The 15,905-nt window shown below is 42.4% G+C and overlaps 1 protein-coding gene across 1 annotated transcript in view; it reads left to right on the top strand.

Annotated features, from left to right (window-relative positions):
- The first annotated feature begins 10,240 nt into the window (after nt 1–10,240).
- Nucleotides 10,241–15,905, top strand: part of SERINC5 (serine incorporator 5) — a 28,811-nt gene continuing 23,146 nt past the window's right edge. The window contains exons 1-2 of the mRNA XM_056848615.1: nt 10,241–10,401; nt 14,519–14,697. Of these exons, the coding sequence (XP_056704593.1) occupies nt 10,321–10,401; nt 14,519–14,697 (260 nt within the window). The 5' untranslated portion in view covers nt 10,241–10,320. The remainder of the gene's footprint in view (nt 10,402–14,518; nt 14,698–15,905) is intronic.

Genomic DNA, 15,905 nt, shown 5'->3' with positions numbered 1-15,905 from the left:
CTACAGAGAGTGTCTCCAATAGAGTTAATCTTGAAGAAAGGATTGCACATTCATTGATGCACCACGCTTGTGATTTAGGGAGACAGCTACACCGGCAGCAGCTTCAGGAGCTTCCCCATACTTGTTGCATTGTAAGGGTTTCCTAAATCCAATTATTTTGAGAATTATGTTCACTTCTTAAAGTAGCCCTCATGTTTGAAGAGAAAAGTTTAAAGGGCAACTTCAGTAAAACCTTGAAACATTCCCGGGGTGGAGGGGAGATCAATTGTAGGCACATTTTTATCACCTCAGATTATCAAGTTATCTCAGCGGATAGTTATTTTGGGGCTTGCTGTTGTGTGAAGGGCAGAATGGGTTCTTGAGGATGCAGCGCTATGGATTCTTACCCGTGATGGCACCTCTATGTAAATTTGCATAGGAGTTCTCTGTAAACCTTACAAGTTTCTGGCCATTGCAAATATTTTATAAAACGACTTTGTAAAATCTTGGCTGGCATTTTGTTCCACTTTTGTTTCCTGAATGAATCTTATGAAGGAATATAACTTCTAGAACTGTTAGCATTAAATAAATTAGAGTACAAGACAAGCAATATGAACAAAAGCACAATGCATCACTGAAACCATCTATACATCTGAAGATGGCTTGAATAGTTTCAGTTGCCATTAAGAATGAGAAAGACTGCTTTCTTCTCATGGACATAGGAGACTGACCAATCCCAAACCACTATTAAAGGAGGAATTTTTTTTCCTGATCTTGCATTTGGAATACCATTATTATAGTAATTCCCTGATCACTTGTTATGAGTAAGAATTGGGTAACTAGGCAGGGTAGTGTTCATAAATGGAAGCTGTCTCATAAAAGATGAACAACTATAGGAACATGTGACATGATGATGCCTTACAGATAGTAGGTCTGTCAAGGTCAGTATTTTCTACTCTGAGGAGGGAAGGCAACATGGTACAGCCTGATCTCGTCAGATCTCAGAAGCTAAGCAGGGTCAGCCCTGGTTAGTATTTGGATGGGAGACCCCCAAGGAATACCAGGGTTGCTGTGCAGAGGAAGGCACTGGCAAACCACCTCTGTTAGTCTCTTGCCATGAAAACCCCAAAAGGGGTCGCCATAAGTCAGCTGTGACTTGACGGCACTTTACACACTCATTGTCTACTCTGGCAGCAGCTCTCCATGGTCTCAGGCAGTGGTCTTTCACATCACCTTTTTTTATTAAATTGCTGTCAAATCACATTTGACTTATGGCAACCCCTAATGGGCTTTTCAAGGCAAGAGACATTCAGAGGTGGTTTGCTGTTGCCTGCCTCCACTCCATGACCCTGGTATTCCTTGGAAGTCTCCCATCCACATACTTGACAGGGTCGACTCTGCTTAGCTTCTGGGATCTGATGAGCTCAGGCTATCCAGGTCAGGCCCATCACCTACTACCTGATCCTTTTAACTGGAGTTGCTGATGACTGAATTTGGGACCTTCTGCATGCCAAGCCGAGGCTCTCTACCACTGAGCTGCAGCCCCATGTGGAAAGATGGACTCCTAAAACGATACAGGCTTCTGAAGACTTGCATGCAAAGTTAATCTGCTCCAGTAATGTTTCCATTAAGGACAGTCTTTCATACGTCAACTCCAGTGGAGATTAACTCATATCTTCAGAACACATATGGTAAGCAGAGAGAGAGAGAGAGAGAACTGATAAGATGCATGCAATGCTGGGAAGGCCCTGCAAATATATTTTTAATAATACCATACTTCTACAGGGAGGATAATTTTGGCCGCCACAGTGATTACTGATGCTTCTGTGATCTCCTAAAGCTAGTGATTAAAGGCCTCTACAATTCCCTGTCACCTTTATTTTTTAAAATTGGCAATGATCAGGTACAGCAGATATCTGCTGTTGTATCCCTGGGAGTAGTCCTGCCAAACAGCATTGTACTCCAGTAGAAAGTATTGTGTGGCTTGTGGAGTGTCTGAAATGAGTTACAAGATTACTTTAAGGGATTAAGACAACAGCCATAACCATACATTAAGTCAGTTGGCCTTAGGCCGAAATCCCATGCATTGTAGAGTTCAGTGAGGCTGGAATATGATTGGAAACGTAACTTTCCTGCCTGGGTGTCAGTCCATTCAAAAACCTGGCACAAACTTATTCAAAACTGCCATTTTGCTTTGTTTTTCATAGGCACACCAGCAGTTGGATTGGAGCTAGAAAAGCACTTTCAGTGGCACATGATAAATTCAGTCTTACTTTCCAGGATTGGATTGTGAATTTTTGCTCTTACTCTTTAGTTGTCTGGCTTTACTCAATTTTCTGGAAGATATATCCTCTTAAACAAAAGAACTCTAGTGAGTAAGGAATTTGCCATTTGTCAGTGGAAGAATCTTTTTGTGTTTTGAACATAAGCATAAAGCAGTTACTTCAGCTGCATGCCAGCAACTTTTAAAGGGCTCTTCTCCCATTGTGTTTCTGTATATAGAAGAAGAGTTGGTTTTTATATGCCGGCTTTCTCCACCACTTAAGGGAGACTCAAACCGGCTTACAATCACCTTCTCTTCCCCTCCACACAACAGACGCCCTGTGAGGTAGGTGAGGCTGAGAGAGTTCTGAGAGAACTGTGACTAGCCCAAGGTCACCCAGCTGGCTTCATGTGGAGGCGTGGGGAAACTAATCATGTTCACCAGATTAGCCTCCGCCGCTCATGTGGAGAAGTGGGGAATCAAACCCGTTTCTCCACATCGAAGTCCACCGCTCCAAACCACCGCTATTAACCACTACACCATGCTGGCTGGTAATCTTCTGACAATTTAGTATTGTCAGAGAATTATCTGTAACCTGATTGTTCTTCTTCAATCACAGCCTTCTTTCCTTGGGCTCTGATGAATTGCTGCTGTTAGGAACAGCAGGTCTCATATATGCAATACTGTATTTATTTAGAAATTTTGATGCTGCATTTGGTTCCCAAGATGTTGAGAGCAGTAGAAATCTTAATTTCTGTCCTGTGGTGGTGGTGGTAGCTTTTTATCCTGCCCTCCTCCAGAGAGTTCAAAGTGACGCATATGCTTTGTTTCGTTTTTCATTCTCCCACTTTTATCCTCACAGCCCTGTGAGGTAGGCTAGGCCGAGAGGTACGTGACTGAGCCAAGGTCACCCAGTGAGCTTGATGGCCAGGATTTGATATCTCCCAGAGCTCTGACTCTTGAAAACTTGTACCCTGAAACTCTTGTTGGAATCCAAGGTGCTGCTGGACTCAAATCTTACTGTTCTGCTTCAGACCAACACAGCTACCCTCTGAAACTATCCTTGTCTGACACATCTCACTGGTAGGGTTGCCAGGTCCCTCTTTGCAACCGGTGGGAGGTTTGTGGGGCGGGGCCTGAGGAGGGCGGGGTTTGGGAAGGGGAGGCACTTCAATGCCATAGAGTCCAACTGCCAAATAGCCATTTTCTCCAGGTGAACTGACCTCTATTGGCTGGAGATTTCCAGCTAGTACCTAGCGGTTGGTAACTCTACTCACTGGCATTCCAGGTTGATGGACATGGAGTAATTCTTGCCTTTCCTTTTTCTTCAATGGCTATAGTTGTGATCTAGTGAACCGGGTTTGATTCCCCACTCCTCCATATGAGCAGCGGAGGCTAATCTGGTGAACTGGATTTGTTTCCCCGCTCCTCCACACGAAGCCAGTTGGGTGACCTTGGGCTAGTCACAGTCCTTTCCAAACTCTCTCAGTCCCACCTGCCTCACAGGGTGTCAGTTGTGGGGAGGGGAAGGGAAGGTGATTGTAAGCCGGTTTGATTCTCCCTTAAGTGGTAGAGAAAGTTGGCATATAAAAACCGATTCTTCTTCTTAAGACAGCACTCTTGTTTCACAATACGTTTTTGTATGCATGAGGTATAGTTGCCCCCATCCCCATCTTCACATGTTAAGCTTACCACTCTGCGCCACGGGGCTCTCTCCAAGTCATCTTACATAACAATAATTCCAGAGGAGTAGCTAGCTGTGTTAGTCTGTGATAGAAAAATAATACCAGAGTCTAATGATCCTGACCTGGGTGGTCCAGGCTAGCCCAGCCTTGGAAACTAAGCAGGGTCAGCCTTGGCTAGTACTTTGATGGGAAACCACCAAGTAAGTCCAGGGTTGCTCTGCAGCGGCAGGCAATGGCAAATCACCTCTGTCTGTCTCTTCCCTTGAAAGGGGGTCACCAAAAGTCTGCTGTGTCTTGATGCTACTTTCCACCATCAATGACTCCTCACAGGCATAACAACATTTATTCCTTTGTACGTTTTTGTGAATCGGTACTCACTTCAGTAGGTGCCTGGTGAACTGAGCTCGGACTCTCAAAAACCTACAAAGGAATAAAGTTTTGTTTTAATGTTTACACTAGACTCAGGTTTTATTTTACATACAAAATAGTAACACAGCTGGTTAAGTGGGTTTAGGCAAGCCCAGTGAGATTTTTTTCCTTCCCCTTTGAACCCACCCCATATCATATCACAAACTGCTTTAGAAATTCCCCTTGTTCTCTGAAGCGCTGCTCCAAAACCCCTTTGGGCACGTAGAACTAATTTCTTGGTTCTTTGGAGCCCTGCCCCTCTCTGTGTGTGGGGAGGGGATTATTTACAGCTTGATTCCTGCACCTGCCTAAAGGATTAAGCTTTTCTAAAGCAAAGAATAAAAGAAACGGCAATATTGGTTTTACCAGCAAAACCTGTTTTTGTTCTACTGGCCTGTCCAGGGATTCTGGGAGAGTTAATTCAACTTCAGCCCAAAAAAAAATTAATGTGATCTCTTGCTGTTAAAAGAGCTGTAGAGAAGCTCTTGGGATAAAATCCCAGTTTCGGTCTTTGCATGAGAAAAGAATGAGACTGCTGGGTGTGACTTTCTTCCCCATCTGCAGTCTTTCTGTTTTTGTGTTATCAAAAGGTCTTCTGTGCCAGTTACAGTGAGTTTCACACATGTACACACACAAAACGCCAACTAGGGTAAGGCTGTTTTCTGCCCAGAAAAGAAGTGAAGCCCAAATATGAAACTATCCACAGATGCATGATTTTACAGAATGTCCTCACCGTGCTTCTCTTGCTGATTTCAGTTATCGTAAGTCCAGTTTAAGCAAAGAAATTACCTATGTAAGATTGTATGTGCTTTGAGGACCCTGAAGTGCTATGTGTTGGCACACCAAAAAATCTCTAGCGTGAGCTTTTAAAATAATTTTTATTTGAAATATTAAATGAACCAACATGAATACATTTGCGTGTTATGGGCTGTCGAGTCACTTCCAACTTATGACGACCCTATGAATGGATGAATGACCTCCAAAACATCCTGATAGTTAACAGGCGTACAGTGCCTTTAAAAAGAGAGCATACAGGAGGAGAAAGTCCAGTAATAAGAACCATGCTCAGATATTTTCTCAACAGACCATCTGACTTTGCACTATTGTTAGCTTAAGCTTGTTAGTGTACCAAATCCTCCTCATTTCAGTAACAGTGTCCAATATTTATCTAGCTCTGTTGCATTGTGAGCCTTTTTGCAGGGCTGTTAGTCTCGTTAGGAGCCCCGTGGCGCAGAGTGGTAAATTGCAGAATTGCAGTCCAAAGCTCTGCTCACGACCTGAGTTCGATCCCGACGGAAGTTGATTTCAGGTAGCTGGCTCAAGGTTGACTCAGCCTTCCATCCTTCCGAGGTCGGTAAAATGAGTACCCAGCTTGCTGCTGGGGGTAAAGGGAAGATGACTGGGGAAGGCACTGGCAAACCACCCCGTAAACAATGTCTGCCTAGAAAATGTCGGGATGTGACATCACCCCATGGGTCAAGAATGACCCGGTGCTTGCACAGGGGACCTTTACCTTAGTCTCATTAGGGCATATCACTCCCTTAGCCCGAGCAGTTGTTATGCTGGCATACTGATGTGCATATGGTGGGATTGCTTGTGTAATGGCGCTGTTTGAACAAGACTGTGGGGGCATGCAGAGCTGCATGGGGGGGATACATGAACCTCCATCACACATAGGCTTTTTCTGGTCTGGAGTAATGTCTGATCGGGCGTTTGATTAGATAAAGGGCTTTTAACATGCTTAGGGTTGGATCCCATGATGTCACAGGATTCAACTTGCTGGAACTGGAGTCACAAGATCCAACCCCAAATCTTCTGCAGAATTTAGCAAATACCCATGGTATTTTGACCGTTCAGATATTTTATCTGATTTTTCTGCATGAGCTGGAAGATCTGAATCAGTTTTGTATAACTGTCTTTAACCCACTCATCACAATAGACAGTGAAGGTTTTGAATGTTGAACATAATAGCAAAAGTCTAATAAAGGTTCTAGTATTTTACAATAAATGCAAGATGGCATATACATTGTTTTTCTCTCTGGAATTCTAAGAATAATGACAGGAATATTTATTGGTAGATTAAATACAACATTAAACATCTGTAACACTTATTTGAGCTGCTATAAAGTCCCAGATTTAGTCCTTTTTACCACTTGCAAGCAGTTGCATGTTTAAAGAAGTTGTTTGTGCTAGATCTTATTCCTATGAAATCAAGCCTTCACTTTTTGATAGAAAATTTGTGTGAAAGGGAATTTAGTTACCATTAAACATGGAGGGTAGAAAAACTCAAGTTTTGCATTTTAATTCTCCAGTTTTTCAGCAGGAGTTCCATCTCCCCTCCTGCTCCCAAGCATTTTAGAATACATCTGATTATTCTCCTGGGGAATCTGTGTGTTTGATCAGTGTACTGTATTTACCTTAATATAAGGTAACCCTCCTTTTAAAAAAGTCGTATACAAAAAGTTTATACTGTACATAACTGTAACTTGTTTGCAGATTTAATATGATCCCCTTTTTTCTTGAAGGCACACTGTGGGGGGGGGGACTAGTCTTGGGGGAGGGAGGCTAGTCTTCCTTTTGCGTAAAGGTACAGGTAGTCCTCTGTTCAAGCACTGGGTCATTACTTACCCATGGGGTGATGTCACATCACAACATTTTCCAGGCAGACTTTGTTTACGGGGCGGCTTGCCATTGCCTTCCCCAGTCATCTGCACTTTACCCCCAGCAAGCTGGGTACTAATTTTACCGACCTTGAAAGGATGGAAGGCTGAGTCAACCTTGAGCAGGCTACCTGAAACCAACTTCCATTGGGATCGAACTCAGGTCGTGAGCAGAGCTTGGATGGCAGTACTGCAGCTTACCACTATGCGCCACGAGCTCTTTCCTCTGGAGTAAATGCAGTATTATGTTCTTCACAGATCAGGACTATTAACAGCCTTGTGCTAGTTACATAGTCCAAAAACATAAAGCACGAATGACCAAAAACATTAAAGCATGAATGACTTTGACCTCTGTTGATGGCAAAGGATGGGATCCCGTGACTCCCTTCCCCTAAGAGCCAGACTAGTGGTGATGCCATTCACAGGTTTTGGCACTTGAAAAGATGGCGGTGGGAGACAAGAGCATTTCCGCCTGCCACACTGCAGGTCCGATCAGGACCTGGCAGCTTTTTTAAATTGCTTCCACGGATGCTGTCACGTTTAGTTTGGCCCTAAATGTGTAGTCTTGCTTCTGACCAAGGACTCCTCAGCAGTCAAAAGCAATAGCTCTTGCCAGCTTTTTGAAGTAATATAAACAGAAGTAAAAAAAAAAAGGTAAAGGTCCCCTGTTCAAGCACCGGGTCATTCCTGACCCATTCGTCACATCCCGACATTTACTAGGCAGACTTTGTTTACAGGGTGTTTTGCCAGTGCCTTCCCCAGTCATCTTCCCTTTATTTTTTAAAAAAAATATTGAATATATTCAAGAGCACTTTGCTTGGAATCTTGATCCAATCTAAAACTACTTTTCAGTGGCTTTTAAACCATTAACAAAATTTTTAATCATAGATGTTTGTGTGCAAAATGCCATCAAGTCGCAGCCATTTTTATGGCGACCCCATAGGCCGGGTTTTCAAGGCAAGTGACATTCAGAGGTAGTTTGCCATTGCCTGCCTCTGCATAGCAACCTTGGTCTTTTTGGTAGTCTCCCATCCTAGTACTAAGCAAGGCCCGACCCTGCTTAGCTTCTGAGATATTAAGAGACTGGGCTTGCCTGGGCCATTCAGGTAAGGGCAGTCATAGATGGGGGCATTTAAAACGTTTCCCTTGCTGGCTTCCTTGCTTTTTAAATTCTCTGATGTGTTCCACTGCTATGCTCTTTCCAGTTGTAGGTGTCTTACAGTGCAATCCTAAGGAGAGTAAGTCCAGTCTAAGCCCATTGAAATGAATGGGCTTAGACTGGAGTAACTCTCTTAGGAATGCCCTGTTATTCAGCTATCTTTGGAAGGAGCAGGACTTGAATGGTTTAAAAAGCTGGATTTCCCCCCAAAATAGTATTTGTTAAGGTGGAATCATATAGACTTATTTAATAGAAAGTAACATATTCAAGGGGCAATACATTCTGGTACTGCCTGTTAAAATGCATGTTTATTAAACACTCTGAGTCAAATTTTGCATTACACCTTTGTAATTTATGCACCCCATATGGCAGAATGTAAACTGCTTGCTAACCCTTAACAACAGGGGTGTTTTTAGGTTCCTTTATTTATGTCTTTTAACAACACAAAGCTCTTTTGTAGAGAAGATCTAACTCTTCCCCATTTCATTCATCGCAAAAGTGTGTGGCGAATTAAGAATGGTTCAGTAGGACCATTCAGTCAGTTGCTGTATGTTAGTGGATTGCAAACAGCAAGGGCAAATTTCTCTGTTTCTGTTTATTTGGTGGAAATAGCTGGAATTAGAAGTTTTGTCTGAGTATTGTCAAATGGAAGAGTAAGTTAATTGGAATTAAGTAAATAAATCAAGTTTGATGCTTGTTGTGATGAAAAGATTAAAAATTCAATTTTTTTCCTTAGCACATCATGCAAAAGGAATTATATTTGTGAAAACTTCAAAAGTGCCTTTAATCAGCAATGAATCCTGATTTCTGTTTTTGTTTTGTTTTTCCCCCTGAACTATTAACTGTTCATAATCGTCACTATGCTACAATAGGCAAGCACTGCCCTGTAAACTACTTTCATCCCTTTTACTCTACTGAATGTTATTTCCTCCAAGGAAGTTCTTCCTTCCAATTACTGATTATCTCTGGTTAACAGCTGCTGCATGCAAATCACAGGGGTGGCTATCTCTTTCCTGCCTTGCTTATGATAAAAGTTCATAATTGGATTGGCCACAACTAGAGATGGCATGCCAGACAAGATGCCCTTGGTCTGGCGTTCTGGCCAGGCGTTTCTTACTATGCCTCAACATATGGATGTGAAATATTTATTTGTTTGCTTGCCTTTTCCATTTGGTTCTATAGAATCCTCGGAGCAATTGCTGCGTGAATATGATGAAATGAATTCTTTGCAGAAATTCACCCCCCAGTAATGAGTTACTCTGAAATAACTATAGAGTGTGTATGACTCCCCCCCACTACAAACACTGCTCTTCTGAAACTTATGTACATTGATGGTGAAGAGGTGATGTGTTACGGTCCTAGTTGATAGTAGCCTAATTTTGGAACATGGACAATGCAATCCTGGGCAGAATTTCTCAAGTCTAAGCCCCTCGATTTCAGTAGACTTAAACTGGAGTAACTCTGTACAGAATTTCACTGGGATTCTGTTTAAAGTCTATAAAAGTGCTGCCCAAGTAGTTCCATGCACATAGGGTGGTTTGTTTCATAAACAGCACCTCTTTCACTGCCACATTGAAATTGTGTGGGGGGGAACCCCTTCTTTTTTTTGGTGCAGCAGCTGTCCTACCTGTGTGTGTTAAGTGCCGTCAAGTCGCTTCCGACTCATGGCCACTCTATGAACCAAAGTCCTCCAAAATGTCCTGTCTTTGACAGCCTTGCTCAGATCTTACAAATTGAGGGCTGTGGCTTCCTTTGTTGAGTCCATCCATCTCTTGTTGGGTCTTCCTGTTTAACTGCTGCCCTCAACTTTTCCTAGCATGACAGTCTTTTCAAGTGACTCTTGTCTTCTCATAATGGGACCAAAATGCGATAGCCTCAGTTTAGTCATTTTAGCTTCTCCATTCACGTCAACCACTGAACGTCCTTTAGGCTTTAGTCCAATTGCATCATTAAGAACAGTCCTACCTGCAGTTGTCTAAATCTTTCTAGGCAACCCAGACATTTTGGTGTACCTGATTATAGTTTTCCAACTGATACTAGTTTTGAAAATATTATAATGTTGACCTTTTTCTCTCTCCCTAGTTGGCCTGTTGCTGTGGTAATGCTGCATGTTCCCTCTGCTGCAAATGTTGCCCCAAGATCAAGCAGTCAACCAGCACCCGCTTTATGTATGCCCTATACTTCATCCTGGTAACTCTCATCTGTTGTGTCATGATGTCGCAAACAGTAGCAAAAGAAATGAAGCATGTGAGTAACTGGAATTTTTTAGGTGGGAGGGGACAGACAATTAGAAGTTATTAAAATGAATGAAAGTGACTGTGTTATGTATAGCTAGATGGTCATTACCAGAAGAAACTATGTTTAGTTAGGCTGGAATCTTTTAGACATTTAAAAGGCAAGCCTGTTAATAATCACTAGATCCTGCCTTTTCATAAGAGATGTTTCTCACACTGGTATTGTAGTACATTGTAAATTTACTTGAACATTCTTATGCAAATACTGTTTCAGGAATTTTTAGTGACTAGAAAGGGTGTATTTTAGTAATGGCAAAAGTTTCATCCTTTTTTTTAAAGACTGAAAACTGGAGCGTAGGAAGAGCAGCACAAAGAGTAATTGTTTACATGAAGGCCAAAGATTATTGCTGTCTCTGTAACTTGAGTGTTTGGCAGTTTTGAATGAGAGAGTACAAGCAACTCAAATAGGGTTTCTTTGTCAGGGATCTTACTACTTTCTCTGTTTATTGTGGCAACTTTGCTTATTGCCTGTCAAATATTCAAGAGCCTCTTAACTCTATCAGTGTGTGCCCAGGGGAATTCTTCTGTTGATTAGAGAGCCCAAGAGATTAACTGAATGTTCATTCTTCTCCCACCTCCTCCACCGTCTATTCCTAATATATCTGCTGTTCCCACTCATTCAGCTGGAAAGTAGACTCATTACTGGCCATTTTGCAGAAGAGCTGTGATGGTTGCATCAGAAATATGAAGGGCTGCCATAAGGAAAGTGGGGGAGGGGGGATCTCCAGCCTTTAGACCAGTGGCTCCCAAAGCGGGTAGTACCACCCCCTGGGGGGCAGTGGGATTACCTAGGGGGGCACTAAGAGGCAAGGGGGCAACAGGGGGCTCTAGAGGTGGGCCCCTCCCAACTGTGTTGTTGGATGGGGTAGTGGGCGCTGGGATTGAGTTTGTGGAACCAAGGTGACGTTGGCCCAAAAAGTTTGGAAACCACTTCTTTAGACTGGTGTTTGTACAAAATTAAGGTTACCTTTTTCCTCACACTTCGGGAGGAAGGCAGGCAGGCAGAGACCATTGATACTAATAGAATCGGCGTAGTAGAAAGTATGACCTGTTGGTGTGCACTCACACATACGCATACCTGTAAAGTTTGCAGAGATATCTGCTTTTTGATCTTCACTGACTGAAATAGCGACGAAGAGAGTTTGTACTTATTGGAAATCCCTCTGTCTTTATTTAGTTTAATATATTTTCCAGATGCAGCACGAATGTTCTTGTTTTGGAAAATGTTTTGGAGTCGTGTTCAACTCCACATATTCAGTCCTATATATGTTCTGATCAGCTAAATTTGAAACCACTCTGGTTTTGATTTTATATGTTGGGCTCAGTTCAGACATCCCAGACAAACTAGAGTTCATTTGTGATGGCCATAAATCCAGTTATTTTTCAGACTTGTGTGTTCTGTCTCCCCTCCGTTCTCCCCTCACATGTTTGACTGTCATGTTTGATGTTTGACTGTCATCCCTTAAGGATAACTTCTTTCTCAGTAACTGATATTCTTAATCATAGCCCAGTCCTGGTTAAAAATGCTAATCACTGGTTCTAGGTGCAGTTAGTTGAGCTCCATTGAAATGTCACAAGTAACTGGCATTTGGGGAAGATGCCTGTATTCAACCTTGAGTGTGCTTCACAAGGAACTTGGAGAGGGGGCTGGGAAAGACGTGTTATAACCAGCATTGTAGCTATCATGAACATAGTCTAGTTCATTCCTGACATCTGAAGTGTGCCTTGCTGTTTGATGAAGAAATTATTTTTGAAGGTTTTGGAAAATGTTTGGTGTTCTTGTTTTCCAGGCATACGTGCGCCCCCCTTGAGAGCTCTTATCCAGCCCGCGAGGCAGCCATCCCCCCCACTCGTAATCTGGGCTGATGAGCCCACCGCGGGCTCGTCAGCTGAGGCAGCCACCCCCCACAGTCCCGATCTGGGCATTAACCCAGCCCGACCAAGTGACATTTATGTCATATCCAGCCCTCGTAACAAATGAGTTTGATACCCCTGACCTAAGCATTCTGGAGCACCATTCTCTCTCTTATATTTAGTGAAGGGTTGCTGATATTGGCCAGTATTGTAAAATCTAAAACTGCATATAGTTTTTGCCCTGAAATGGCCAACCAGCCTCTCCTTCACAAGCTTCCATCTTGAATTTGTAATTACTATTATTCGGGCTTTACTGGGAAGGGGTCCTAGTTTGTCATTAGCTATACTATTCCTTGGATTGGATGCATGATTTCCAGGTGTTCGCTTTCTGCTCTTTCTGTTTCAAAGGCCAGTGTTTTTAAACATTTTTGTTTGAATGATGACCTTATGCTATATTCCAAACTGTTTTTGAAACGCCTTAGTTTTAAACGGAGTTTGTCGTGGTGGTTCAGAAACCACGTTTAAAGCCGTATTGAGCTTACGGAACTACATTGATGGGTCTTTTCCAAAAGAAGGTCTGTTGCCTTAAGAAAAGGGAAATGCTATGCAAGCAAAGAGTTATAGGTAGATGGTTGGACGTGGATCAGAGAGACCCAAGTCTGAAGCCAGTTTGGTGACCTGGGGCCAGTCATTTCCCACCCCCCTCAGTATAACCTGTTTTACAAGGTTGTTGTGATGGGAGAGAATGCGGTAAGCCTCCCATGCACACCACCCGGAGTCTCTTGAAGGAGCAGTTGGGATGTAAATGGGAGGAAATGAAATGAGGAAACCGCTTGAGTAGTAAGTTCCATTCTTGTCAAATATAGTTTACAGCTTCCCTTCATCCTGGTTGAGGTGAAATATAATTCTCTGTGTTGTTTTCCCTGCTTCTCTACAAACGATGTCTGTTTTTAAGTCTTGGAGAGTTGGCTCTTTTAATAGGCAGAATAGGTGAGTTATTGATGCTCATTCTAGCTGTTTTAAGAGTCCAGTTTGTCCATGGATATGAGAATATAGAGAGGCTTTTGTTGTTAAAATCTGTGGGTTTATATGCCAATGCATCTGTTGACAGACAACCCTAATTTAAGAGCGAGAATGCCAGTCTTCATGGGGCCCCGCCCAAGGACACGGGCTCCGGTCACAGATACGAGCTTTATAGGTCATGTTTTCTACATGGTGATACACTCTGGTGTGGTGAGCTCAAGGACAGAATGTGTGGCTGGCTGTTCTTTTTCTGTGAACTAGAACATGGCCTTAAAACAAATATTTAACCAGGGAGGAGGCAGATGGAATTTCCCCTCCTTTCTGGTATTTTATTTTTGTAATGATTTTATAAGGGACAGTAAGCGTTTCAAGCAGTTTGGGGACGGCAAAATATATTGTCTAGAGATCATATTGCAAATATACGCTGGTTACTGGAGCATACAAGAGAATTTCAGAAGAAAATCAGCTTGTGTTTCATAGATTACAGCAAAGCTTTTGACTGTGTGGATCATGAAAAGCTATGGCTGGTTTTAAAGGAAATGGGTGTGCCACTACATCTGATCGTTTTGATGCGCAACCTGTACTCTGGACAAGAGGCCACAGTTAGAACAGAATATGGAGAAACGGAATGGTTTCCAATTGGCAAAGGTGTCAGACAAGGATGTATTTTATCTCCCTATCTCTTCAATCTATATGCAGAACATATAATTAGGAAAGCTGGATTAGATTTAGATGAAGGTGGAGTGAAAATTGGAGGGAGGAACATTAATAATTTGAGATATGCTGATGACACTACATTATTGGCGGAAAATAGTGAAGATTTGAAACGTTTAAATCACTGGGCTTTGCTTAGTTGTAGCTTTGCTTAGGATGGCTCTGCAAATCACTATCACTGCAAAAGAAAAATGTGATTCAATTTCAGAATAAGAGAATTGATGTAGTTCAAAAGCCTTCTTTCCAAAAAAGCACCAATAATCTTTCAAGGGATTAATCTATGTCTTGGGTTTTTGTTTTCATACTTGATCGTTTTTGCATTCCCCTGTTGATAAATTTGAAAGACTCAACAAGAGAGCGACTGTGGCCACAGCCCTTAACAATCGGCAAGTCGCTTAAACTTGTTGGGAGCAGTGATTGAGACTGGCATTCTTTGAGTCAGCTGTGTATGTTTTAATGTGTGTATCTGTGTGTTTCAGATTAGCTTTTATGACACGATATGCCAACATATACAGGCCGGTGACAGTTGTGAGAAGCTGGTGGGCTACTCCGCAGTGTATCGAGTGTGTTTCGGAATGGCCTGCTTCTTCTTCATCTTCTTCTTGTTCACAATCAGGATCAACAACAGCAACAGCTGCCGTGCATACATCCACAATGGGTGAGCTGGATTGGGTGCCTCTTAAAAACCAGAAAATAAAAACAAAGCTAAAAGTAAAGGCTAGGAGGTGCTTTTCATCACAGTCTTGGTATTTCTTTCTTATCCGTTCTTTACTTCCTACTCCCTGTTTCCCCGCAGCCTAGTTTGCGACTGAAAGCCTTTTGGTATGTCCTTGTCTCTTGAGGAGATTCCTCATATATCCGTAGTACTGAACAAATGATAATAGCAGTGCTCACTAACGCCGTTTCTCTTTGTCATGCTATATTTACCCATCTCCGTCTCCTCCTGTGTTTGTACTAATTTTTTGCTGGCTTGTACTCATTTTTTTGTCTGTTTCATTAGATCATGATCCAGAAAAATATGTAGTAGTTCATCTTTGAACATTTATTAATTTATAGCCTTTTTCACTGAGACTCAAGGCAGGTTTTGTAATAAAAACAATGTAGTCATACAGTACAAGATAGCATAATAACAATGCAATAATACATAATTAAATGTGAAAAAACAGACAGCCTAAGGCAAGATATACTAAAGACAGTGCAGTAGGTGGAGTTGCAAAGGTAGAAGGTAATGCATTAAATGTACATCCCAGGTGAATTTTAAATATGGCTTGCTCCGGGTTGATGATTGATGATATAGTTGTATTGCACCTTCCTTGATGCGATAGCGGCAGTAGTTCTGTTGGTCCTGTTTAACTCAGATGGGAGGGCATTTTCCGTGGGACTCAGCAGAAGTGTTAGAGGCACTTCATGAAAAGTGTAATGTTTGTTCTAGGGCTGTCAATTCCCATGTGGAAGTGGGAAATCCTGTTGCCTCACTATTGCCTGCCACTGCTCCGAGCAACAGCAGGAGAAAAATTAAGAAAAAACCCTACAGCCTCACCAGCCTCACTGTGTACTCACCAGAACTTGATACAGTGACAAAGGTACGTCTAGGAGTTGCCTGACAATAGAGTTTCTGGTGATTCCTAGAGCTTCCCTTGTCACTTCTTATATAACTTCCAGTAAGTATATGAGGCTGTATTTTAAAAAAAGAAACATTATCCCATGATGCTGTACCTCCCACAACCCTCCCACCAGTTGCCAAACACAGCCTGGCAACCCTAATTTGTTCCTTCTCATCTAAAACCCCTTGGTACAAGACCTTGTTGGTTTTATCCCTTCCTGCATGCCAAGCAAGTCTTTTTTGGGACTACGGGTTATATTTGT

This window comes from Euleptes europaea, chromosome 4 (assembly GCF_029931775.1).
Source record: "Euleptes europaea isolate rEulEur1 chromosome 4, rEulEur1.hap1, whole genome shotgun sequence".
In the NCBI taxonomy this organism is placed as follows: domain Eukaryota; kingdom Metazoa; phylum Chordata; class Lepidosauria; order Squamata; family Sphaerodactylidae; genus Euleptes; species Euleptes europaea.
Note: the sequence above shows the minus strand (reverse complement) of the source record. Positions and strands in the feature narration are given on the sequence as shown.